This window comes from Chenopodium quinoa, unplaced genomic scaffold, assembly GCF_001683475.1.
Source record: "Chenopodium quinoa cultivar QQ74 unplaced genomic scaffold, ASM168347v1, whole genome shotgun sequence".
Lineage (NCBI taxonomy): Eukaryota > Viridiplantae > Streptophyta > Magnoliopsida > Caryophyllales > Amaranthaceae > Chenopodium > Chenopodium quinoa.
In genome coordinates, this window is record NW_018745024.1 from 9,443,817 (window position 1) to 9,468,477 (window position 24,661).

The 24,661-nt window shown below is 35.0% G+C and overlaps 3 protein-coding genes across 3 annotated transcripts; 2 read left to right on the plus strand and 1 right to left on the minus strand.

The window, feature by feature from the left end:
• Positions 1–265: 265 nt before the first annotated feature.
• On the plus strand, positions 266–5,526 carry LOC110708558 (WD repeat-containing protein 76-like). The gene is given in 7 exon segments (XM_021886723.1): positions 266–830; positions 2,196–2,442; positions 2,444–2,923; positions 3,628–3,661; positions 3,664–4,057; positions 4,563–4,661; positions 5,045–5,526. Coding segments are annotated over 7 exon segments (1,605 nt in total). The 5' UTR covers positions 266–696; the 3' UTR covers positions 5,262–5,526.
• An 8,188-nt stretch (positions 5,527–13,714) lies between these two features.
• LOC110708561 (gibberellin receptor GID1C-like) lies at positions 13,715–16,512 on the plus strand. Its single transcript, XM_021886726.1, has 2 exons — positions 13,715–14,364; positions 14,902–16,512. The coding sequence occupies exons 1-2, from the start codon at positions 14,326–14,328 to the stop codon at positions 15,934–15,936; spliced, it is 1,074 nt and encodes a 357-aa protein (XP_021742418.1). The 5' UTR covers positions 13,715–14,325; the 3' UTR covers positions 15,937–16,512.
• Positions 16,513–17,734: 1,222 nt separating this feature from the next.
• On the minus strand, positions 17,735–20,249 carry LOC110708559 (M protein, serotype 5-like). The gene has a single exon (XM_021886724.1). It carries the CDS (start codon positions 19,880–19,882, stop codon positions 17,972–17,974), a length of 1,911 nt encoding a protein of 636 aa, XP_021742416.1. The 5' UTR covers positions 19,883–20,249; the 3' UTR covers positions 17,735–17,971.
• Between the last annotated feature and the right edge of the window lie 4,412 nt (positions 20,250–24,661).

The window sequence follows — 24,661 nt, forward strand, 5'->3', positions numbered from 1 at the left end:
AACATAAAGTCATTGTTGGCTCACTTGTAGACAGTATAGTGAGATTAAGATGAGGTAAAAATTGGTGAGAGAAGAAGATAAACGCATAGGGTTTTCAAAGTGCAGGTACTTCACGTTTTTCAATGTACAATCCTATAAAAACACTTTCGATCGAACTCATTCATGATCTGATTTGGTCCAACTTTAACCACATGTTCGGAACATCAAGGCTTCATCTTTAATAGTGTGATTGTTCTTTGCTGCTACGATTTGTGAGTTATAATTGCTGGATCAAACTCTATTATATGGGGACATTTTCTCAATGATTTCCTTAATAGATAAACTCTTATTATTGTTGTTTGTTGTGGTTGGTTAAATTGTTGGATATACTCTAATAAACTAGAACTTCCTTAATTAAAACACAACATACATTACATTAGTAACATCAAAGAAGGCAAAAGGTAATGTATGATATGTAAACTAGTGAGTAAGCTCCACACGTATGGCAACTGACCCATCCACGTATGTCCTTAATCAAATATCCCAACATCATTAATTAATTTTTTAATTAAAAAAAAAAAAGAAAAAGAATTCCCGCCAGTTGCATTTTCCCGCAAAAACAACATTTACACATAACCAACCGCACAAAGTCTTAAAAACCCTAAAAATTCTTACAAAAATTGAAACCCTTGTCTTTCTCTCTCCTCGCCGGCGGCAATGGCGGATTCCGATGAAATGACGGAGTACGAACGTAAGAGACTCGAGAATATCAAGCGCAACTCCCAAGTTATGGCTTCGCTCAAAATTCACTCTCACGTTGTTGATCTGTCCGCCGTTTCTAAACGTCTTAGGTCTTTCTCTCTCCTTCCATTTTTAATTCATTGCCTTTTCTGTTAATTTGTTTGAATTTATGCTATTTCATGAATTTTTGTCTTTTAATTTGAATAAAGAGTGAGGAAAGTTGGTGTATTATTCAGTAATTGCAACGACGTTTACTGAATTTGAAATTTCGGTTATTTTTGGTTTTGTTGAATTTGAAGTTCTTTTTTGTTACTGCCATTTTATCTGTTGATTTATTTGGTTTTTCTGTTTTTATGCTTTTCGGTGAAATTTGTACTCCGTAGTTTAATTTGAATTTTCAGCGAGAGAAATTGATGCCATTTTCAGTTTAATTGAAAGGAGAATTATTGAACAAAGGGAAATACAGCAAATTAGCACCAAGACTTTAACTCTATGTTCAAATTACCCCCTTAACTTTTAATTATAGCAAATGGACCCCATAACTTAACATATCGTGCAACGTACATTAGAGCATCATTATTTAACAATAAATTCATCAAAACATGCTAATTTTTTGTATTAATAATAAGCATTAAGAGTATTATACATGCGTTATATTTCTTACCATTTCAATTAAATGTGAGCAATTGAAGAGATTAATCAAGTATGATGGTTTGCTAAATTCCGTTAATTTTTTCGCCCTTTGTCATATTTCAGTGTCGATAATTTCTATATTTTATAGTATGTATTTAATATGTATGATAATGTATATGCACAATATTTTGGATGTAATTAATTTTTTTAACTTTTTTTCGTCTTTTATTGGAGTATATTTTATGAAATTTATATATTTTAATGTGATTTTGCTCAAATTTGATGTATAGGTTTTGATTGCACAATTATATTAAGTTATGGGGTTAATTTGTTACAAGTAAAAGTTATGGGGTTACTTTACACCTGCAATAAAAGTGTTGGGGCTAATTTGCTACTACACCCAGAAACATGTTTATTCAACTTGAAATTGCTATTATTTTCGGCTTTGTTGATTGGACTTCTTTTCGAATTGATGTTCATTAATTCTGTTTTTGATAGTATAATATTTCTGTGATAGTTGGATTAATAGAGATGTTATGTATTTCCTTCAGCCCTAAATCAAGTGTAATACTTTTTTTAATTGTTACAATCGTAATTGTAAATGTGACATATTTATTAGCAGCGGAGGTCAGAGGGAGTTTATTTTTAGTTGTTTTAAGTTGAAATTAAATCTAAGTGAAATACAAATACTTACTCAATATACTCACTATTGCAAGCAATTGAATTATAGAAGTATTAATGAAATACTAGTCAAAGTTTCTCTAGTTGGGTTATGGGTTGGGGGTAATTAGGAGTTTGTGAGGTTGTATAGGTATTAATATGTGAAATGGCATATATCACAGGGAGGAAAAGTCATACAAGCAGAGCTCAGAAAAGAAGCCCAAGCCTGATAGTACTCCAGTTGTGATTCGTCGTTCCCTACGCACTCAAGGAAAGCCTCCTGATTTGTCTGGTCTATCTGAAGGTTCAGTTGATTCACCTGCTATATCCTCTTGGCTATCCAGGTCGCCGGAATCAAATTCCGTGCCTGTGGAGTCTCCTAGTATGGAACAAGCCTATGAGGGGAAAGGTTCACACCTGGCTTTGGTAAAAAAAACTCACTAGACTTACAAGAAAGACAAAATCAGAAAATGAGGATGACCATACACAGTGTGCCAGAAAGATAAAATTAGAAGACGGGGATGACCATTCACAGTCTGCAAGAAAGATCAAATCTGAAGATGGGGATGAGCATTCACAGTCTGCCAGGAAGATAAAATTAGAATATGAGGATGACTATTCACAGTCTGCCACAAAGTTTGAAAGGGTTAAGCTGGAGGAGCCTTTTGCTCCACTCTCGCTTAAGTTAAAATATGATAACATAGCACGTGTCGTGCCAGGGAGGATATTTTCTGTTCAGTTCTTTCCGACAACAGAGATGACTATGGCTGCTGTAGGGAACAAGCATGGGCAATTGGGATTTTGGGATGTTAAACCACAAAAGGGGGAGGAAGAAGATGTGATTCATCTTTACAAACCACACTTGGCTCCTATTTCTGGGATTTCTGTGCACCCTTTTGCTCTATCAAAGGTGATCACTTGGCATTAATGTATTTTTATTTGGATTATATGTTAATGGTCATCGTTATCTTGTATAATTTGTATGATAACTGTCAGTCGTCAGTCTTTTGTGATTTCCAGCAATCCCTTTTTCATGCTTGATTGAAAGTTTAAATCATAATATTTTTGGCCATAAAATGTTTTACTCATTTTTTTCAACCAGTTATATATTATGTTTTTTCAACTAGTTTGTAGGCTTTTTACCTTTGAAGGTTTATTGGAATTGAATTTTTTTTTGCTAAGCTTATGTTGGTACTTAAAGACAGATATTCATATTTATTATGTGATCTGGGATCTTCAACTTTATCAGTGTTTAAACGCTGTCTGTTTTGTAATGGTTTATTATATTTTTTCCCTTCTCATCCTTAAACATTATCTATCTATAAGGGATTTAGTTTGAACCCTGTCTGCGGACACCATGGATGTAGGTTAACCAACTTCTGAAATTTTTGTGCAATTGTTTCTAGTAGAGGTATAAATTTTCAACATGAAATTTATATTTATGCTTCAATAAAATGATTTCATGTTGAAATTGTTTACTTTTATGTTTGAAGCTTGAACCTTTGACTTTTGACAGATCTTTGGGATGATTTTTATCATTCTCTAATTCTGTATTTCAATTGAGTTTTCTTCATTTAATTTGTTGATTTGGTAATGATGTAAGTTTGTGTGCAGGTATACTCTAGCTGTTATGATGGGTTTCTACGGATGTCAACATTGAGAGGGAGAAGTTTGAACTTGTATGCTCGAGTGTTGATGGGTCTGCTTTTTATTCACTTGCACAACAGCCACAGGATGTGAATACTGTTTATTTTGCTGAAGGTCCAGGGGGTCTAAATATGTTTGATGTAAGAGTAGGGGAGATTTCGGCCTCTTGGCCCTTACATCAGGCAAGGGTAAACTCCATTGACTTTAGCCCATCAAACACCAATTTCATGGCAACTAGTTCTACGGATGGTTTTGCTTGTCTATGGGATCTTAGAAATATGAAAGTTAAAATGGAGGATAAACTTCCTGATCGCAAAGCTATGTGGACTGTCAAGCATACACGATCTGTACAATCTGCTTATTTCTCTCCATCTGGTCGTTGCCTGGCAACAACAAGGTATTTGACCATTATGGTAGTTTGTTTACTTAGTTATAACAATTTTTTCGCGAAGTATTCTAATTTTTTTTTTTTTCCTTAAATTCTATCATGTGGAGATATTATGCATTATATTAGCACAAAATGCTATTTATGCTGTAATACACGCTGCGACTCCAGTAGCTGAAAGCTAATTGACATCTCTTCTGAAAACTTGTCCTGGTACTTAGTTACATATTTAAAGATTATCCTGTTTGATTTGCAAACATTTTGGCTTCCTTGATGTTGGAAACTTTGTCAGATCAAAGATCTATTCCTGATTCCTGTCTCAGGAAATTAGCTGAGTTTTGAAAAATCCCTGTTGTTATTCCATGGAGTCATGGACCATTGAAATTTAGCTTTAATACTGTGGTTAGTTTGAGTGTATGACTTGGATGCCTGTTTTCTCGAGCAAGCTGTTTTGTGAAAGTGAGCTTTTGATAATTGCTCCTTGGCTTCTTATGTTTTTTTCCCCTTCCTTGTGCAGTTTGGATGATAATATTGGTGTGCTTAGCGGTGTAAATTTTGAGGATACGTACATGATTCCCCATGATAATCGGACGAATAGATGGGTTTCTACTTTCAGGTATAAAATTTTTATATCAGTACTTCAGTAGAACTGCTTGTTTTAAAAAGCAACACTTCTTGCTGTACATTGCTTGCATTTGCAAATTTTGCCCATCAACTAATGTATATTAATTTGTGTAACTTACTGTTTATTTTTATTGCACAGACTGCATTTTTTGGCATTTGGCTGACCATGTACTTAAATGTCTGTGATATATGTTTTAACTAATGTTTAGTAAGTCCATGCATGATGCATTAACAGAAATCGAGTTTTCTTTCGTGTAACTGCAGCAACCTCTGCCCTTTTCCTAATTGTACTTTGATTAGTTTGATCCCCTAATTGTACTTTGATCCATTTAAGGTGAAATTCATATAAACTCTTTTGCTGTTTGATGTGAGCAGGGCTGTATGGGGTTGGGATGATACACATCTTTATATAGGAAATATGAAAAGGAGAGTCGATGTGCTATCAGTGACACAAAAAAAGACAGTACATTCATTGGCAAGCTCTCATATGTCTGCTATTCCATGTCGGTATCATGCTCACCCCTGCAATGCTGGGATGCTGGCTGGTGCTACTAGTGGCGGTCAGGTTTACATATGGACATCATCTTCATGAACAACCTAGTTGCTCCAGCAATTTTGTACGTAACCTGTTTGGCTGTTCGTTGTAACTCATGGAACTATGGGACAATTCCTGTGAATGATGATCTGCTGTAACAAGCACAATGCCTGGTTAGTATTACTAACCATCTGTTGATTTTATAGGGGAATTTGTTTCTGTATCTTAATTCCACTAACATATTGCTGTTTGCTAAACGAAGCTAAAGAAGAATGTTAAATTAGCAAATTCACAAACAATGGTCCATTTATGTATCCAATCTTAAATACCGACTTTTGAAAACTACATGTTTCGTTACATTTGTCCAATTTCTTTTTATCTTTTAACTAATATCAATACCATTATGCTATTGAATGGATTGAGAAGTACATCCCTTGGTTTCAATTATAAGTTGACAGAATTTGATGTAGTTCGAGTATTATGTAGTTTTTTCATTATAATCAAGACTTGTCTTAGTATGGTAGGCTGCTAGCTAGGCGCCTAGGCTATGTTATGATGATCATACTTAGGGGGTAAAAACGGAGTGTGAAGAGAGCCATAGAGCTTAGAGCAAGTTAGACCTGTCTGATGTGAAACTCCGGTTTGGGTTTAACAATGTTAAAAAATTACTACATACTTCGTAAATGAATAAGCTTGGCCTAGTGGGGGCAATAGTTGGTGATTCGACTTTGAGATCTCACGTTCTAGTCTCCTCTTATGAATTTGAAAAAGAATACGGAGTACTATAGCGGAAAACAGATACTCCGTACTTTGTAGGTAAAATGTAAAGTGTACCGATACACGTTTCTTATAATCTTATCCCCTCAAAGAGGGATAGCACTAATAGTAAACACTAATCGCATTAGTATTTATATGATGGGTAGAGCACCAAAGTAGGTCTAGTGTGTAGTCTCTTTGATACTACAAACTTTGGTCATTAGTACAGCATTTCTTTTCGTTTCTTTTCTGAAAAAACGTGGCTAAAGGACACTGTATAAATTCTTTCGCAAAAAACAAAGCATGGTTTATTTCATAAAGTAATTTTATTGTTTAGTGCTATAACTATAATGGCACATGCACATCAGCACAAAGTTTTGTTAAAGATAAAATACATCTCTTTTTCAAAAAGCTTATCACAATTTTCTTCATTTTTGTAAAAAAATTATTGGAATAAGGCTTTTCATGTAATCATTTGTTTTAACTATTATTAAATCTGGTAATTATCCCATGTTCCAAACTCTTTGATCTTACTATCGTCCAGAGTCATGAAAGACAAGTAATATCGACTGGTGTTTTATGACTACTTTAATCACCGAGTATAAAGTACCACTCTAAATTCATTGATCAATTAAGTTAGTTGGTATCCAAATGTTTATAACTGTTTACGGATTTATTTGTTTGGGCTCCAGCTAAAAGAGTCCCTAGTTGGACCGATCAAAAACGCGCTAGTCCAATAATTGGTGAAGGGGGTACACTCTACAGAGCCCAAGATGGATAGATCATCGCTACTTCCACTTCCACCATAGACCTACTGTGGCTATGTTACCATCAATGAATTTTTAGAATGGTCCATGCAAACTATACGGAGTACTGAGTAGTACTCTCTAGGTCCCATATTCTTCCTACTTCGTGCATTAGCTTATTAATTTTTGACGGTGAATTATTGTTTGTATTAAGGAGATATGTATAACGTATATTTTCTCTGTTTCATCTAACTTGTAACACGTTCACACAAGTACTCGTAATATAATTTGATTAACTTTATAATTTATACTACTTCCGTTACATATTATTTGCAATTATTAGACATTTTTCCTTTCTACAGAGTATTTTATATCAAATCGTTGCAAATAATATGTAATGGAGGTAGTATATAAGGACTAATACATTCACGTTGATTTTTGTTAGTATAGTTCGATTTACACTTCTTACCCTTGATTATTGAAGATATCAATTACTATACAAATGCATAGCTTGAATTGAAAAGTGTTGTATTTAAATAGAGATACTAGTTGGAAATATATTGTTAATATATGTAGTATTAATTTTTTCATAAATTAAAGTTTAACAAAAGTGTGGTCAAATATGTTTATTAAATTTCACGCAGTGACGATCGTAAAGATATAGAGTGTTCATGTTAAAGAAGTACGAAGTAAAGAACAATTACTCCCTTTGTTAAAAATTTCTCCTGATTTTAACTATTTTGTGAAACAATTACTCCCAAAAAAGGAATTAAATTTAGAAAAAAAAAAAAAAATTGAGTATGATATAAACCCTATATACCATTTCTATTTGAAAAAGTATTTTAGTAATTTTATTATAGCCGTAATAATAATAATATGCTTTTTAATGTTGATAAAATTATAGCAAAGTTGATACTACAACCCTTCAGAATTTTAAGAAAACATCTTATTTGAAAATGAAGACGCGCGTGTACATAGTTTAATTTACAAACGAAGTATATTCAATTCAGAAATACCACATTACTACGTACTACATATATATTATGAGAAAAATAAAAATATATTTGAAGCATAGATAATCATACGTTGTATTTTGAAAGAATTATACTTCCTCCGTTCTTTTTTTATTGCACATAGGAAGTTGGCCTAAGATTTTTGGTAGTGGAAAAAAGGATGAGAGAGAAAGGTAAAAATACAAGATTGCTCATATGATGGTATACATAAACTAAGGGTCTGTTCTCTTCAGTTCAGTTCAGTTCAACTCTTAATTTACGTCTAATGATATTGCTAATGATATAAAGCCAAATTTTATTCTTTTAACCTCTTATTACAACAACGACGACGAAGACAACAACAGCAACAGCAACAACAACAGCAGCAACAGCAGCAACAACAACAACATCAACAACAACAACAACAATAATAATAATCAATAAGTAATAAATAATAATAATAATAATAACAATAATAATTGAAATAATAATACTAATAATAATAATCAATAAATAATAATAATAATCATCAATAAATAATAACAATAATAATAATAACAATAATAATAATAATAATAATAATAATAATTAATAATAATAATATTATTATTATTATTAATTATTGATTATTATTATTATTATTATTATTAATATGTACATTTGTATATACACATATGTATAGTAATAAATAATCAATAAATAATCAAAGATCACTAATCCGTAGTTAAAAATCACTAATTAATAAGTTCATTTCAGTTCAGCTGAGTTCAGTCAATCGGAACATGCCCTAATCATGTGTTGAAAAGTAAGGGTATATTTGGTATTTGTAGTGTGAACACAAGAATTTATTTTCCTAAAATAGAAATGGTGCAATATTTATGATGTGGTGTAATATTAAAAAAACGGAGGAAGTATCTTTTAATAATATGAAGTAAAGATTAATCGAGGATTTTTTATTGTGAATAATCATGTTAATAATATTAATTTGACAATGAATCCCATAGATAAAACTATTTGATTGGTTCATTTATTGTTAAAATGACATCTATCAAAAGAGATATGTATATATTTGGATGATGTGACATAAAATAAAGTTCTTAACAATTTGTTTTATTACTATTGTCCTTATCTTCATGAACTTTTTTAAATTAAAAAATAATACTAAAAAATTAAAAAAATTGAAGTACAATTGGTAGTGGTATGCTAGTAGGTCCACATATGGTTAGCATGTGGAGAACAAAAATTACTACCAGTTGATTTTTTGATTGCTTGTTTTGGGTATTCTAGATTTGCACCTTTGTGGTTTGTGATCATGAATCATTAAGTGAGTAGTAGCAACTACGAAAGAGGCTATCGCGTGATCTATTTTAATCAGTTGTCTCAATGTCACGTGTTGGCAATTAATTTTTGGAGTGAGCTGTAATTGAGGTGACAGTAAAAATCAGTTTCTTTACAGACTTTTTTTTTTTTTTTTTTTCCTTAAGCACTTGCACAATTGCACGATTGCAATTTGTACTAGAGTTATGACCCACTTAGCCACTCTTTTGGACTTAGGGTTTACGGCACTATTTTTGTGCACGCATTCGAACTAGCCAATTTGAATTCTCGGCTCGAATACTTGATATAAAACCCGATCTTATCCACAATTATCTAAAGGCATGTTCTCTTTAGCTTATTTCAGTTCAGTTCATTTCAATTTAATTAGTTCCGTTCAGCTCCATTAAGTTCAGTTCAGTTCGACAATTTAGTTCAGTTCAGTTTAGTTCATTTATTATCTTAATTTCCTTCTCTTATAAAATATTCAGTTCAATTCAACTCAACTCTAATAAGTTTAGTTCTGTTCAACTCAATTCAGTCAATCAGAATATGCCCTAATTTTGAGCTAAATTCATCTTGATTCATTTTTTACTTTATCAAACACAAAATATTAGTTTATTGTTGCAAAAAAGGAGATAGTTAGTAATTTCATGCACAATATAAACTTAGGAAAATAAATCTAAAAAAACGATTGGGTTTTACAGAATTTGATGGACTTAGGGCGGCCTGTTCTCATACGATTATTTTCATTTCAGTTTAGTTCAACTCAAATCTAATATGTTCAGTTCAGTTCAGTTCAGTTCTTAATTTCCTTCTCTTATAAAATATTCATTTTAGTTCAGTTCAGTTCAACTCGATCTAATAAGTTCAGTTCAGTTCACTTTAGCTCATTTCAGTTAATGAGAACAAGCCCTTAAACATCATTTAGATTGTTGGATTTTCTAGCTTATAATTGTGATGTTCATTATGATTTGTTATTTGACACACTTGTACTTTTTTTTTTTTTTTTTTTACTTCGTAGTTTACTTTGGATAAGGTGGTGTTTAGTACGAGTGTACGAGTAGTTAGCTTAATTTCTTATGAGCATTCATAATTCCCATCAATTTTATTTTGGACTTCATGTTTGACACAAAAAATAAAAATGAGAGCAATGACAATTCATGGGAATTTTGACTTTCCTCAAAACATGAGAATTTTGACTTACCTACAAGTTAAAATTCCCATGGGAACTTCCTCCATTTTCAACCGTTTAAAAAAAATGGTGTTTTTGCATTTGTTTTATTTTATTTTAAGACAAACAATGCTAAGGGCTCGTTCTCTTCATCTTAATTTCAGTTCATTTCAGTTCAGTTTCTAATTTTCTTATCTCATAAAATATTCAATTCGATTCAACTCCAATCAGTTCAATTCAGTTCATCTTAATTCAGTAAATCATAACAGGCCCTAAATTTCTCGTTGCCTTCCTTTTATTCAACCACATTAATCCACATTTACTATTCTATATTTATTTTACTTAACAACTAATACTACGTATTAAACATCAAATTTTCCAAAAAAAAAAACGAATTCTTCTAGTTTCCTTGGCTTTTTTTCCCCTATTTGTGAATACTAGGTTAAAACTCGTACGATGAACACTTTACATAAAAGTTAGATTTGTAATTTGTAACTTTTAATAAAAAAAAATGGCTATTATACATGAATTAAAATACTTGTAAGAATCATGCACCTTGTATAAAAAAATATTTGTAATTTAAGAATTTCATAAAAAGTATGATATGGTACATGTTCAACGTCGCTTAATATGATTCAATGTAGGAAGTCATTTATTAGTGTGCTAATTTAAATTCTTTCAATTTCTAGAATAAATTGATAGGTTGTAATTGTAATGTAAAAGGTTCAAATATTCAAATTTTTTTTAAAAAAATAATATGGTAGCTCCAAAAAAAAAAACACATTTCACTGGTCATCCCTAAAAATTTCAACGTATTTATTTTCCCAAAACAATTCCACCTTTAACCCCAATCTTCATCTAAAGATCCATTATTTGTCAATGATCAACCTTTGTAGGTTATATGTCATGTGTCAGCTTTTAACAGGTCTATTGTTTTTTAATAATTAAAATAAAAAAATCAAAGCCCCTAGTCCTCCTTTACGGCCTAAATGACCACTCCTACGCCGTCGTTCCGATCGGAACAACCCACCCTTCCCCTCCTCATCCCCACATCTCCTTCTCCGGCAACCCAACCCCCAAAGCCCTAATTACTAATCATAACCCCAACATACACTCCCGAAAGCACCACAAACCACTCCGAAAATTGTTGTCCGCTCCACAATTAATTTGAAATTGGGCTGAATTGGAGCTTTTTGCGGGTTGCTATGCTTTAGTGAATGCTAGTGGTGGACTGGTGGTTGTGCGGCGGTGATTTGTTGAGTTGGTGAGGTTATCGGGGTAGCTTGGTAGGCTAGTTGGTGATTGAGCGAGGGAGATGCCAAGGACTAGGGGTGCTGCAATGGAGGCGCGTTGATGCGACACTGCTAGTTGCGAGACAGGGCAGTGGTGCACGGTTGATAGGTGGTGGTCGTGGGTCTGGTGGTGAGGGTTTGTGGTGGATGATGCTGTGATTTGGTTTGATTTTTGTCGTTTGTGAGTATTGATGTTGTGGTTAGTGAGCTAGTGAGGTGGAGGGAAGTGCAACTTGATGGGGGTTTTGTGGCGGCTGGCGGGAGTGGAGGTACGTGTTTTGGTGGTTGGCGATTTGGGTGGTGGCGAGGGTTTCGTTAGGTTTAGGGAGTTTTAGGGTGGAAATGAGTAGGGATGTGGTTACATCTATCACAGGCGACAATGGGTGGGGCTTTGGTGGTCGGTAGCCATGGAAGGGGGTGGCCATGGTGGGAGGAAAGAGATTTAAAAGAAATTACAGGTCAAATGGATCTTTAGATAGGGGTAAAGGTGGGTTTGTTTAGGGAAAATCAAAAGGTTGAATTTTTTTAAGGAAGATCGGTGAAAAGTGGGATTTTTTGTTTCCATGTTTCTAAAAATATAACATCATCTTTGTATTTTGACGGGGGAAATTTTTTAAAAAGTAACATGTGGACAATAATGATATTAGCATCTCTGTTATAGTAATATTTCGTAATTAATAGATGACAAGTATCACAGACCGATAGAGGGCAGACCCCTAAAAATTACTACTTATTAAACCATATTTAAATTATTGTAGCATCTTTTCAAAAAAATAAAATTGTAGCATATATTAAGATGTAACGTCTAAAAAACTACCATATTTTATTGTGACTTTGGTACTCAATAAATTGTGAAAGTAGTGCACAAGTTTTGTTATAACAAATACAATAAAATTAAAGAAATCAAATATTGTCAAAATAATAATAATAATAATAATAATAAAAATATATCAAAGGATAAGAATTTTAGATATTTGTTAAAGGTTGCACTCAACCAAAAGCTCAAGCCAATGGTTGAGCTTTTGGTTGAAGTCCAAGAATATTTTTATACTCTATCATGTCCCCTCACATGAGAGCCTGTTGGGCTTGGAGTTTGGAATTAGTATGGGCCCCATCACACTCATCGTTTTATATTCCACATTGAAAGGAGGGATAAATGAGATTTGAACCCATGACTTTTGTATCACGCTGGCTCTGATACCACAATAAAAGACTAATTCAACCAAAGCTTAAGCTGATGGTTAAGCACAAGAATATGTTTCATACTCTATCAATACTACACTGTTCGCTATTGAGTTAATTACGTACATCAAAAAAAATTACACCATTCGCTAAAGAGTTAATTACGTTTAACAAAAGTCGATATTAAAGGAGAGTTTTATTGATCTTGAGGTTCGTAAGAATTCTAAAATAGTGGCTAGATTAAACCATAAAAGTGTTAATATGATTCTCCCACAACAAGCCCCCCACGATAATTGATTTAAGACATATACATACACCTATACGGGCATACGGCTATACCTAATATAAATAGTCGACTTTGAAAAAAGTTGAAAATAATTGGGTCAAACCTTACTGAATTCAAAATTGACTTGACCAGATACTAAACTAGGTGAACCTGAACCTAAGGCTATGTTTGTGGAGTTAAGCCATGTACCATCAAAATCAAATATTGGCCATTAGTTTCTCTCAAAACATATAATTAATGAAAGTGATAGAATTGGAAATTCAATTAACATGCTAATAGCTTATTTTTTAGCATATAGCTACAAATCACGCATCCATTATCTACGTGAATAGAAAACGCCAAAAATTAATCACAAACCGAAACCGACAAATCACATAAAACAAAACCTCAATAAAAGTTAAATCCCTCTCTAAGATTTTCATCGCCCATCAAATCTCATACATTAAACACAATTCGTCAATCCTTAATTCCCTCACTTTCTGAACCCAACTAATCTTCAAGACCGTTCAAACCCTCCATACTCAGTTACTCCCCAATCTCCCCCCTCGACCCCTCCCTCCTAGCTCGTCAAAACGGACTAGGAGGTCGGTATTCCTCATCACTTACCAAATAAACAACAAAAACAATTAAATAAAAAAAAAAATCAAAAACCCATATCGTCACCAAATTTGTTAAAATCTGAATTAATATCCAACTTTGATAAGACCCTACAAAAATAGCTTCTTCAACACCTCAAAAAATAAAAACTTTTTTTAATTTTCTCTCTCCTCTTTGTTCTTCTTCTTCATCTTGTTGTTCTTCAATAGTGTCCAAATTCAATTCGCCCCACTTGCTAGTTAGCCGTGGCATATGCGTTGTCACTATTTTACGCCTCACGTTTTTATCCTGCACACCCTCTTTCTCTCTCCTCCCCCTCCTCTTCTTTTCTTCCCTGTCTTTGTCTCCTCTGTTTTGTTGCAGAACAAAAAAAGAAAAATTAAAACCCCTTTTTATTTTATTTTGAATTTTTTTTATTTTTATTTATTTCCCTTTAATCTTAAGTATCTTTTCAAATTGCAGCTACTTCCACACTGGTTATTATTCTGCCCACTTTTTTTCTTCTTCTTTATTTATTACTCCTACTTTCAACAATTCAACCCCCATCACTTCTAAATTAAAAAAAAAAAACAAATAAAATAATAATTATAAATAAATAATTTTCTGGGTTTTGCTGCTTCTTTAATTTTCTTGTCCTTTTCACGCGTTCTGTGTTAGATTTATGTTGAATTTCTTTTTTTTTTTTTTTTGAAACCAATTTATGTTGAATTTCTGATGTTATCTGAGTTGGGTTTTTGGAGATTTTATCTGGATTTTTGAGTTCTTCGCAAGATTCTCACTCTATGGCTGGAAATAATGAAGTTAATGTTAATGAGTCTAAGGTAATTTTTCACCTTTTTCGTATTTTTTAATCTTAATTTTGGCTTATTTAATTGTGTTCAGATATCTTAATTTTTCTGGGTCTGATGTAATTTCAGTTTTGCTGGGGTTTAATTTGAGGGATAATTACTGCTATCTGGCCAAAAAAAATTGCATCTTTTTGTCTTTTATGCGTTTAATTTGTTTCTGTTTTTGTTAATTTAGTACTTTAGTAGCAATTTTTAGCATTTGGGGGTTTTTAGGTTCAAGTCTTTCTCAAACTGAATTGGGTTCATTTTGTTGGTGGGTATGACTAATTATAGGGTTTATATTCTGCAATTAAGTAATTATAGCAAGAAAGCTAATTTTGCTAATTTTGTACTGATCAATTTGAGCTAATTGGGTAATGCCTAAATGTGGAAATAGAGATTTTTTTCTTGTACGATTAATGTTGAATTTGATTTGGGGTTTTGTTAATTTTGTGTTCTTATGTTTGATATTGTTAAAAATGGCCAGGGAAGTTGATATTTGTTGAATTGTTTGTTTCTTGTAATGTATAGAGGGTTGTACCACTGAATACATGGATCCTGATCCAAAATTTCAAAGTGCATTACAATATGCTTCGGCGTCCTGATGGCACTTTTAATCGTTACCTGGCCGAATACCTTGATCGTAAAGTTCCGGCTGATACGAAGCCGGTTGATGGTGTTATTTCCTTTGATGTTATCGTTGATCGTTGTACAAGCCTCCGTTGCAGGGTATATCGTCCAGCCATAGCTGAAGAAGTAGAACAAGAACAAGAAGACCAAGAACAAGAATCCAGACAAGTGTGGAGTATTATTGATCTTGAAAAGCCTGTTGAGTCTGATGTTGTTGTTCCGGTGATAATCTTCTTTCATGGGGGGAGCTTTGCTCATTCGTCTGCCAGTAGTGCTATATATGACATACTTTGTCGGCGGTTAGTTGGGGTTTGTAAGGCTGTTGTGATTTCTGTGAACTATCGGCGTGCCCCTGAAAATAGGTATCCTTGTGCCTATGATGATGGATGGACTGTTCTCAAGTGGGTGAACTCAAGGAATTGGCTCCGGAGTAAGGACTCAAAAGTACATATATACTTGGCCGGAGATAGTTCTGGTGGCAATATAGCTCACAATGTTGCTGTACAAGCAGTTGATTCTGATGTTGAAATTCTTGGAAACATTCTTCTCAATCCTATGTTTGGTGGACAAGAGAGAACTAAATCTGAAGATCGTTTGGATGGGAAATATTTTGTGACTTTGCAAGACCGTGATTGGTATTGGAGAGCATTTCTTCCTGAAGGGGAAACTCGGGACCATCCAGCATGCAATCCATTTGGTCCCCATGGTCGAAGCCTCAAAGGATTGAAGTTTCCTAAGAGTCTTGTGGTGGTGGCGGGGTTGGATCTTATTCAAGATTGGCAATTGGCCTATGTAGAAGGGCTGAAAAAAAATGGCCAAAATGTGAAGCTTCTATATTTGGAGGAGGCAACAATTGGGTTCTACTTGTTGCCAAATAACTGTCACTTCCACACTGTCATGGATGAAATCCGGGACTTCATGGGTCTTAATGGGTAGCTAGTTCAATCAGACGACAAAAGAAAGGTTAATACAGGTCACTTTGGGGCACCTCGCTCCTCCTAGTGTGCAACTTACTATGTGAGTAGTGCTAATTATTCTCTTTGATATCTGTTTAATACGTATGGGTAGATAATTAGTTGCTGCCTTCAGTGGTCCAAGCGATGATTGCTGGGCTTTCTTGTTGGTGCAGAACGGCTTAAAACTGAATTTTAGTAGTGTCGTTTGATAGTTGTGGAATTGCTTAAAACTGGGCAGTTTCCATTACTGTATGAAGTTGATAGTAGTAGTAGGTCTTTACAGAGTTGTGAGCAATTCGGGGCAATTGCTGGTTGTTTCTTTTTGCTTCTGGCCGAAAAGGTGGAGGAGTAGATCACTAGACAGGCTGCGGTGCTTCTGCCGAATGGAGCTTGCAACTACGCTAATAGTAGTATAGTACTAATTAAAGAACATGGGCAACATGTTTCTTCATAGATACTGTAAAATCTGTATGTGTATACATATATATATATCTTCAATATATTTAATGTAAAAGTGTGCTGATCAATCTTATGCTATTTATCCTTCTATGATCAATTCTCTTGTTTGATGTTCTTGAAACTCTTTACTCGGCAACTTCTGTTTTCATGCCTCTTTGTTTTACTCAGCAAGCTGTCATATTTGTATTTTGGATTATTTGTTGGAATGAATTCGCGCATACTCTCCTTCCCTAACACAAGGCGTAAGGGCAGAGGTGCAGGCGAGTTTTGAAGTATCATAGGGGATTTCACTTCTGTTAGATCTGGTGAAGTTTCTTAAGAGAGTTTTTGAATGTTTTACTAGATTCTACTAGTCTACCTCATTAATTCTTTTCTGTCAATTTGGTCCGTGTATCTTCTCTGTTCTTTTTTCATCTTCTTTTGATTTGCAGTGTGCCTAAATGCTACCCCTGCAAGAGTGCAAGCACACAGTTGAGGCGGTATTTGTACACCAGCAGACCTCTAAAGCTGTAATTCACTGTAATTAAAACCAACTGCTTTGCATCCCTTTAAATAGTTACCGATTCCTCGAACAGCATCAAACTCTCACACCCATCAGATCAAAAAATCCAACTCTGTAAGTCCGTAATAGACACTACTCAGTAAGGAGTTCTCCGTACTGAGTATTAGCTAACCATTAGCTCATGGTTTCAATTCGATTGTTTTGGAACTTCTAATGAGTCTAATTGAAATGATTGGAAAGACAGAGGCAATTATTCTTACTTAAATCATCATCAATTTGATGTGATCAACATTTGTCACACTCACTTTTTTCTTCCTTTTTTCCTGAATGAGGGAGGGAGGGCCTGAAAACTGAATAGTAAAATTGTGTGGTCTATGAAAGCATGCAATTTGAAAGTGTGCTTTTAAAAATAGAGAATATGATTTGATTGTAGTTGGATTTTTTTGGCATAGTAAAGCAAATTGCCAAACAAGTTACATTGATTGATTGATTCTTTTCTTAGTTGAGATTTTGGACTCCACGTTATACACTTCTAAACCTTGAAATAGTAGTATACAACACCCTACACTCCCCTTAATAATTTCATCATTGTTGGTGGTTGGACTTTGGATTTATTCATAGGACAATATATCTCCCTTTCTCAAATTGAAAACAGCTATTATAATTCCGTACCATTTGTTCCTTTGTCGTTGTCAATGCGAATACGACTATGCCCGTTCTATTATGTTTCCGAGTACACCTAAACGATAACACGGATGGAATGCCCGTTCTATTATGTTTCCGAGTACACCTAAACGATAACACGGATGGAATTTAATTGCACCAAACAAGAATACAAGATGCATGCATTAATGCATTACCATCATAATCTTTCATTATTATTGCATTGCAAAATTTACTTTTCATCAAAAACATACTAGTAGTAGTAAGTAAAACAAAATTAAACAGTCATTCTTTCATAGAAGAAGAAAACATCCTAGTTTTCAATTGTCAACTATTTTTGTCATTCTAAAGTTTTTTTTTTTTAGCAAAAAGGATTTTCACTATTCACCAATCAACGAACCCTTGAAGCATAAGCAAATGAAACAACAGCAGCCAAAATTGTTGTTGCAGAAGAAACCAAAGTCCAGAAGCTTTTCTTCTTCCTTTCCTCCAACAAAGAGTATTGCAAACTCTCCATTTTTTGTTGCACCTCTCCTACCTTCTCATCCCTCTTCTTGAAAACCGACCTCATCGCCTCCAATTCCGACAAAATCGGTTTCAATTCACCACTGATGCTCCTCTCATTCGCCGCCTTGATCCCTGCATCATCACCTCTCTTCCCGTTTTCCATTGACAGTTGATTGACAGTGTTTCGCACCATAGACACAACCAACTCGAACATCTCAGTTTTCGCCTTCATTGTATCCTCTAACTCATTGACTATCCCCTTGTGTGTAGCAAAATCCTTCTCAATCAACTCCTTATCTTCCTTCAGTTTGTTATACTTGCTCTCAATCTCTTTCTTTTCTCCTACAAGGGTATCACTAGCAGTCCTTAAATCCTCAATCACATCCTCCAATTTTTTCGAAATTTCCGATACCTTAACCTCTAAAGTCACCCCATTCTTCTTCTCCTCATCTAAGGCCTTCTCAACCTCATCCCTTTCCTTAGTAACTCGGGTTAATTCACTCTTGTGATCATCAATTTCAGAGGCTAATTTCTTGTTCAATTCGACATTATTCGAATTCGATTCTTTCACCAATGACAACTCTCCTTGAGCCTGTAACAACTCATTCTTCAACCCACAAACTACATTGTTCACCTCCTTGAACTTACTCTTCAATTCAACAAGTTCTTCCCTAACTTGATTTGCACTCTCAAGCTCCTTTTCTACCTCTCCCAACCTCGCTTCGACACTCGATTTCTCACCCTTCAACCTCTCAATCTCCCTCTTCTTCTCATTCTTTTCCTCAAGCAAATCACTCACACCCTTCTTAGCCTCCTCCAATTCCGCCACTGTCCCAGCATTACTCTTCTCCAATTCGAAAAACTTCTCCCGCCATTTCTCCTCATCCTCCCTAACACTCAAAACAACACCATTCAATTGCTCAATTTCCTTCTCCAATTCACTGATTCTCGCATTGTTCTTCCTCCTCTCGTCACACAACTCATCATTCGCTCTCGAAACCGCCTCCTTCTCGCCACTCAAACCCTCGATTTCTCCCTTCAAACCCTCACAGTTCCTCTCCATCAAACTCAATTCACTCCTCATCCTCTCAACTTCCTCCTCCTTCTCCTTCACCGCCTTCGCCGAAACCTCATACTTCACCTTCAACCCTTCCAACTCCTTAACAACATTCCTCTCTTTCGATTCCGCCACACCAATCTTCTCCTTCAATCCATTAATCTCCTCAGCTCGAACACCCAACTCATGATTCAACTCATTTCGCTCTCGAATCGCTTGATTTACACCCTCTTTCTCTCTTCTAATCTCATTCCTAAGATCATTTTCCAATTTCTTCATCAATCCAATCTCATAATCACCATCAAACTTTGCCTTCTCCATCTCTTCTCTCTCCTTCACAACAACCCCCATTTCTCTCTCCACTTCCTCCAACCTCTTCTCAACCCCTTCTTTCTCTCTCCTCAACAACCCCACCATCTCCGACTCCATGAAAACAGACACAACCTCCTTCACCACCTCCGCTTCAGCCCCTTCATCCTTCACCCGAGTCAACTCAGCCTTCAACGCTTCAACCTCCGATTTACACCGAGTCAACTCCGAGTCAAGCGATTTAATCTCCTGCCGCTTCTCAACAGTCTCCTTAAGAAGCATTGCATTCAAAGAATGCAAGCTTTTGAGCTTATCCTTGTCATTTGCAGAAGGGTCATCAATGGCGGCGGTAGTTTGATGGTTGTTTTCCTCCATTTTTGTGGGATTTTGTGGGGTTTGAGTTTGATGGGTAGGTTTCTTTTTTGCCATAGTAAAGTGGGTCTGAATCAAATAAGGGTCTTGTTTAATGGTGGGGTGAAGAAGATTGAAAATGTGAGGTGATTGGGAATTTCTAGGGTTTATTTGAACGGCTGATAAAAAGAGGAGATAAATAAAATTGGGAATTTTTTTGAAAAAGAGTGAGAGAGAGTAGGAGGAGAGAGAAAAAGAGGGGTTTAAAGGGTGGAGTAGGGTTTTTGATTTTTGAAGTTTGGTGGAATTGGATGGATTCGATGCATTTCAAATTCAAAATGAAGTGCAGTTTTCGAGGGACATTTTGATTTTTTTGGGTGTTACAGAGAATCAAAGGAATGCCGGAAACAAAGCCTTGTTTCATGCCACGTGTTTTCCACGTGATGGCCTCATCGTTTGCCTTTTTTTTTTGACATTTTTTTTGGGTGTTTAGATAAAACAAATGAGACATCTTTTAGCCAAAAATCACAAATGAGTGACACAACAACATAAGTGAACCATTTTTTGTATTGTCAAAAATTAACCACAATTAAAACCACCCTAAAAGAATTACTTTATCCATCTTTCGAATTATTGTCCTCTTATACAATATAGCATGAATTTTAGGAATACTAAAGGTCTGTTCCGATTGACTGAATTCAGCTGAACTGAACTGAATTGAACTGAACTGAACTGAACTTATTAATTAGTGATTTTTAACTACGGATTAGTGATCTTTGATTATTTATTGATTATTTATTACTATACATATGTGTATATACAAATGTACATATTAATAATAATAATAATAATATTTTTATTATTATTATTATTATTATTATTTATTGATGATTATTATTTATTGATTATTATTATTATTATTATTATTATTGTTATTATTATTGTTATTGTTATTTATTGATGATTATTATTATTATTTATTGATTATTATTATTAGTATTATTATTTCAATTATTGTTATTATTATTATTATTATTATTATTATTATTTATTGATGATTATTATTATTATTTATTACTTATTGATTATTATTATTATTGTTGTTGTTGTTAATATTATTATTATTGTTGTTGTTGTTGTTGTTGTTGTTGTTAATATTATTGTTGTTGTTGTTAATATTATTGTTGTTGTTGTTGTTGTTGTTGTTGTTTACGTCTAATGATATTGCTAATAATATAAAGTCAAATTTCATTCTTTTAAGCTCAACAACAACAACAACAACAACAACAACAACAACAACAACAATAATAATATTAACAACAACAACAACAACAACAACAACAACAATAATAATAATAATAATATTAACAACAACAACAACAACAACAACAACAATAATAATAATATTAACAACAACAACAACAACAATAATAATAATAATAATAATAATAATAATAATAATAATAATAATAATAATAATAATAATAATCAATAAGTAATTGTTGTTGTTGTTGTTGTTGTTGTTGTTGAGCTTAAAAGAATGAAATTTGACTTTATATCATTAGCAATATCATTAGACGTAAATTAAGAGCTGAACTGAACTGAACTGAATTTCAACGGAAGAGAACAGGCTCTAAGGGTCTGTTCACATTAAACTGAACCGAACTGATTGAAGCTGATCTAAATAGAGCAAAAAATGAATATTTTATGAGAGAAGAAAATTAAGAACAGAACTGAACTTATTGGAGCTGAACTGAACTGAAATTAAGCTGAAGTGAACATATCCTTATGTTTTTTGGGTTGCTATGGTCTATTCTGCTCTGTTGGGAGTAGACACCTATTTTACCATGCCTTGCTTGAAATCTGTTATGCTCTGCATTGGCTGTCCAGAAGCTCAAAAGAAAAGGCCTAACTTGTTTTAAATTGATCGCACTAGTTTGATTAACACATTAATTACAGTACAGAATATATATATATATATATATATATATATATATATATATATATATATATATATATATATATATATAATTGTAAAATAGAGGTTGTAGTGTAGGCAACTAGGCACAGTATAGGTTTATTTGGCAAATAGTGGAAAAGTATGAGGGTAAGTTTATCCCAAGACTGAGAATTACACTTCAGACTCTGCCACATCAGATTTCCACTAATTTTTAATTACTTTTTTATTATTCAGACTCATACAAGAGTTTCTCCAATTTCACACATTATTCCAAGACCCACTTCAGATTTACTTATCCAATTAATATTTATAACATTAATTTATTTTTATATTTATTAATTATTTTAATATGGTGAGTTGGCAACTCACTATTGGACAATATAATTATTTTTGTCCATTTGTATAGTCTCAACATGGGTTTTGGAATCCAAAACTCATCTCAAGACCATATATAGTCTTGGTACTTTGGTAGAGATTATTGCTAGAATCTTACTTAAGACTTGTCTAAAGACTCATCTTAAGACTAGGGATAAACTTACCCCGTGTAAAAAAAACGATCATGAGAAAAAGTCGTCCAAGGTTTTCACATCACATAAAATATGAAAAAAATAAAAATAAAAAATAAGAGTGAGATAGTTAGTGGGAGTGGAGCCACTCATAATATTAGGTCTCGTTCTCTTCACCTTAATTTTGCTGAACTGAAATTATTTTTACTGAATTGAAATTATTTTTTATGAACTTAAATTATTTTTACTGAACTTAAATTAATTTTAGGAAAATTTGACATTTGCTACCAGCGAAAACACATTGTGTCACATTTGCTACCCGTTTAATTTTTTATTTGACTTTACTACCACCCAAATCCCAAAATTATAGATATTACTACCTATTGCCTTACACGTTACTATTTCCGTTTGTGGGCCTAATCACTGTTCAGCCACCCCACTGCCACCCAAGCCACCTCACTGTCACCATCCAACCTTCATCAACTCTGCCCCAGAACCTCACTGCCATCCCTCCCCTTGCCGGTGACCGGCCATCCCCTTTCCGTCGCCGGCGTAACCACCGCTACTTCATCAGCCCAGAAAAAAAATTATCAAAAATGGGTTCTCTTCCTGCACTTTTTGATCCCATTAAACATGAAGAACAATCAAAATGAAATGAATCAACCCTCTTAAATTTGTTCAAATCCCAACAAAGTTAACTAAATTACTTCTTCCAACACTTAGATCTCTCACAAACCCTTAAATTTTACCCAAATTTTGCTCAATTTAAAGGGTTCAATCATCTATACCGGGGTTGGAAAATCTGGGTTTGTTGCGCAGAAAATCTCTCAAATATTGATTTCTCTTAGAATTCGATCTGGGTTTTGTTTTGGGGTTTTCTGATGTCCTGCGGGAGAGTTACAATTCCGAGACTGGAACCGGACGCCTGTACCTGCAAAATAACGGAGACTCCTGGGAGCTCCGCCTCCAACGGTCAAGTTAGTACCTGATTAAGGAGTAATTAACGCGGAAATTAAAGTAATAAGGTCTCTCTAGGTGAGAGTGTAGGTAATCTGCTTTGTTAGCGAGATCAGCCGGTTATTAGTGTGTTCCGTAATGTTTCTGTTCTGTTCTCCCCCCTTAATGAGGATTAAGGGAGGTATTTATAACCTTGGGAAACGTGCCTATCCTAGGTTTAGGTAAACCTAGGGCCGATTGGGCTTCCCTCGGAAGTTGGGCCTGGGTGGCCGGTTTTCCCATTTGGCATGGGTGGACACGTGGCGTGTCTCAATTGGTCCGTAGAGGACGTATCTGTGATTGACACGTGGCAGGCTCCTATTGGCCTACGTGGAGGACACGTGGCGGAACCTGGTTGGTCCACTTGTTAGACGGTGATTGGTGGATAAAAATCCCCTAATCATTTGCCCCTCACAGGTGGCACGTGACTGGTCACGTGTCACCTGTGACAGGTGCCGCACGGTGACAGGCGACGGCCTGCTACAGGTGTCACCTTGCAAATGGCCGAGAGATTTTCCCGCCCAAATTTTGAATCTGGAAGCGACCCTTCGCCTTCTCACTTTGCCTATATAAGGCAGTGCTGACTTCGGTCATTTTCACATTTGAGAACTTTGCGAGAACATTCGGACCCCTGAACTTGCTCTGACATTTCGGACCTTTTCTGCCTACCGCCTGTTCTGACAAGCCGACTGCACAGGATTTTCAGAACTTCATCAACCGTCACTCGTTCAGGTAACTGTCAGTTCTCTTACTCTTAATTTTTCTTTTTATTTTTTGAAATGGCACCACGGAAGCACACGACACGACCTAAGTTAGTGATCAGCCGGTCACCGGGGACGGCTGAATCTAGGACTAGGAGTGCCGCCTGCCCTTTTCTGGACCCATCTTTGCCCTTTATACAAAGTCCGACTGTATCTGTGTCTATGCAGAACGTGATGGCCAGAACAAAGAAGACTCTTAGGATCTCAAACTCGGACGGCTCCTCCCAAAGAGTGCCCATTAGTGAAACATCTGACCAGGCGCCAGATGTAGATGGGAAACAAGGCGGCTGCCAAGCCGACAGTTCTGAGGGAGGGGTCAAGGTGATTCCTTCCCATTTGACCGTTGATATGTCTAACTTTTCTCCTGCTCCTTCTAAGGGAGAGGAGGCGGGCCCCTCTGGGAGAGGGGAGGAGTCGTCCTCTTCGGACTCGTCAGAGGACGAGTCCGAGTCCAGCTCTTCTGGCCACGCTTCTCCAGACTCAGAAGAAAGAAACAGCCGCCTACAAGAGGCGAGGCTTTCTCATGCAGTTGAGAAGGGGGGCAACTGGGCGGAGCCGTCCGCCTCTTACAGAGAGGAAAACACCCCCTACTACTGCACGGTACCCCGGGGCCGGATCGCGGCCATGAAAGACA

Excerpts from the sequence above, each read along its gene's own strand:
- LOC110708559 (XM_021886724.1), bottom strand. The coding sequence starts at position 19,882 with ATGGCAAAAAAGAAACCTACCCATCAAACTCAAACCCCACAAAATCCC.
- LOC110708561 (XM_021886726.1), top strand. The coding sequence starts at position 14,326 with ATGGCTGGAAATAATGAAGTTAATGTTAATGAGTCTAAG. Across the intron at positions 14,365-14,901 it reads TTAATGTTAATGAGTCTAAG|AGGGTTGTACCACTGAATAC; the intron begins GTAATTTTTCAC and ends TGTAATGTATAG.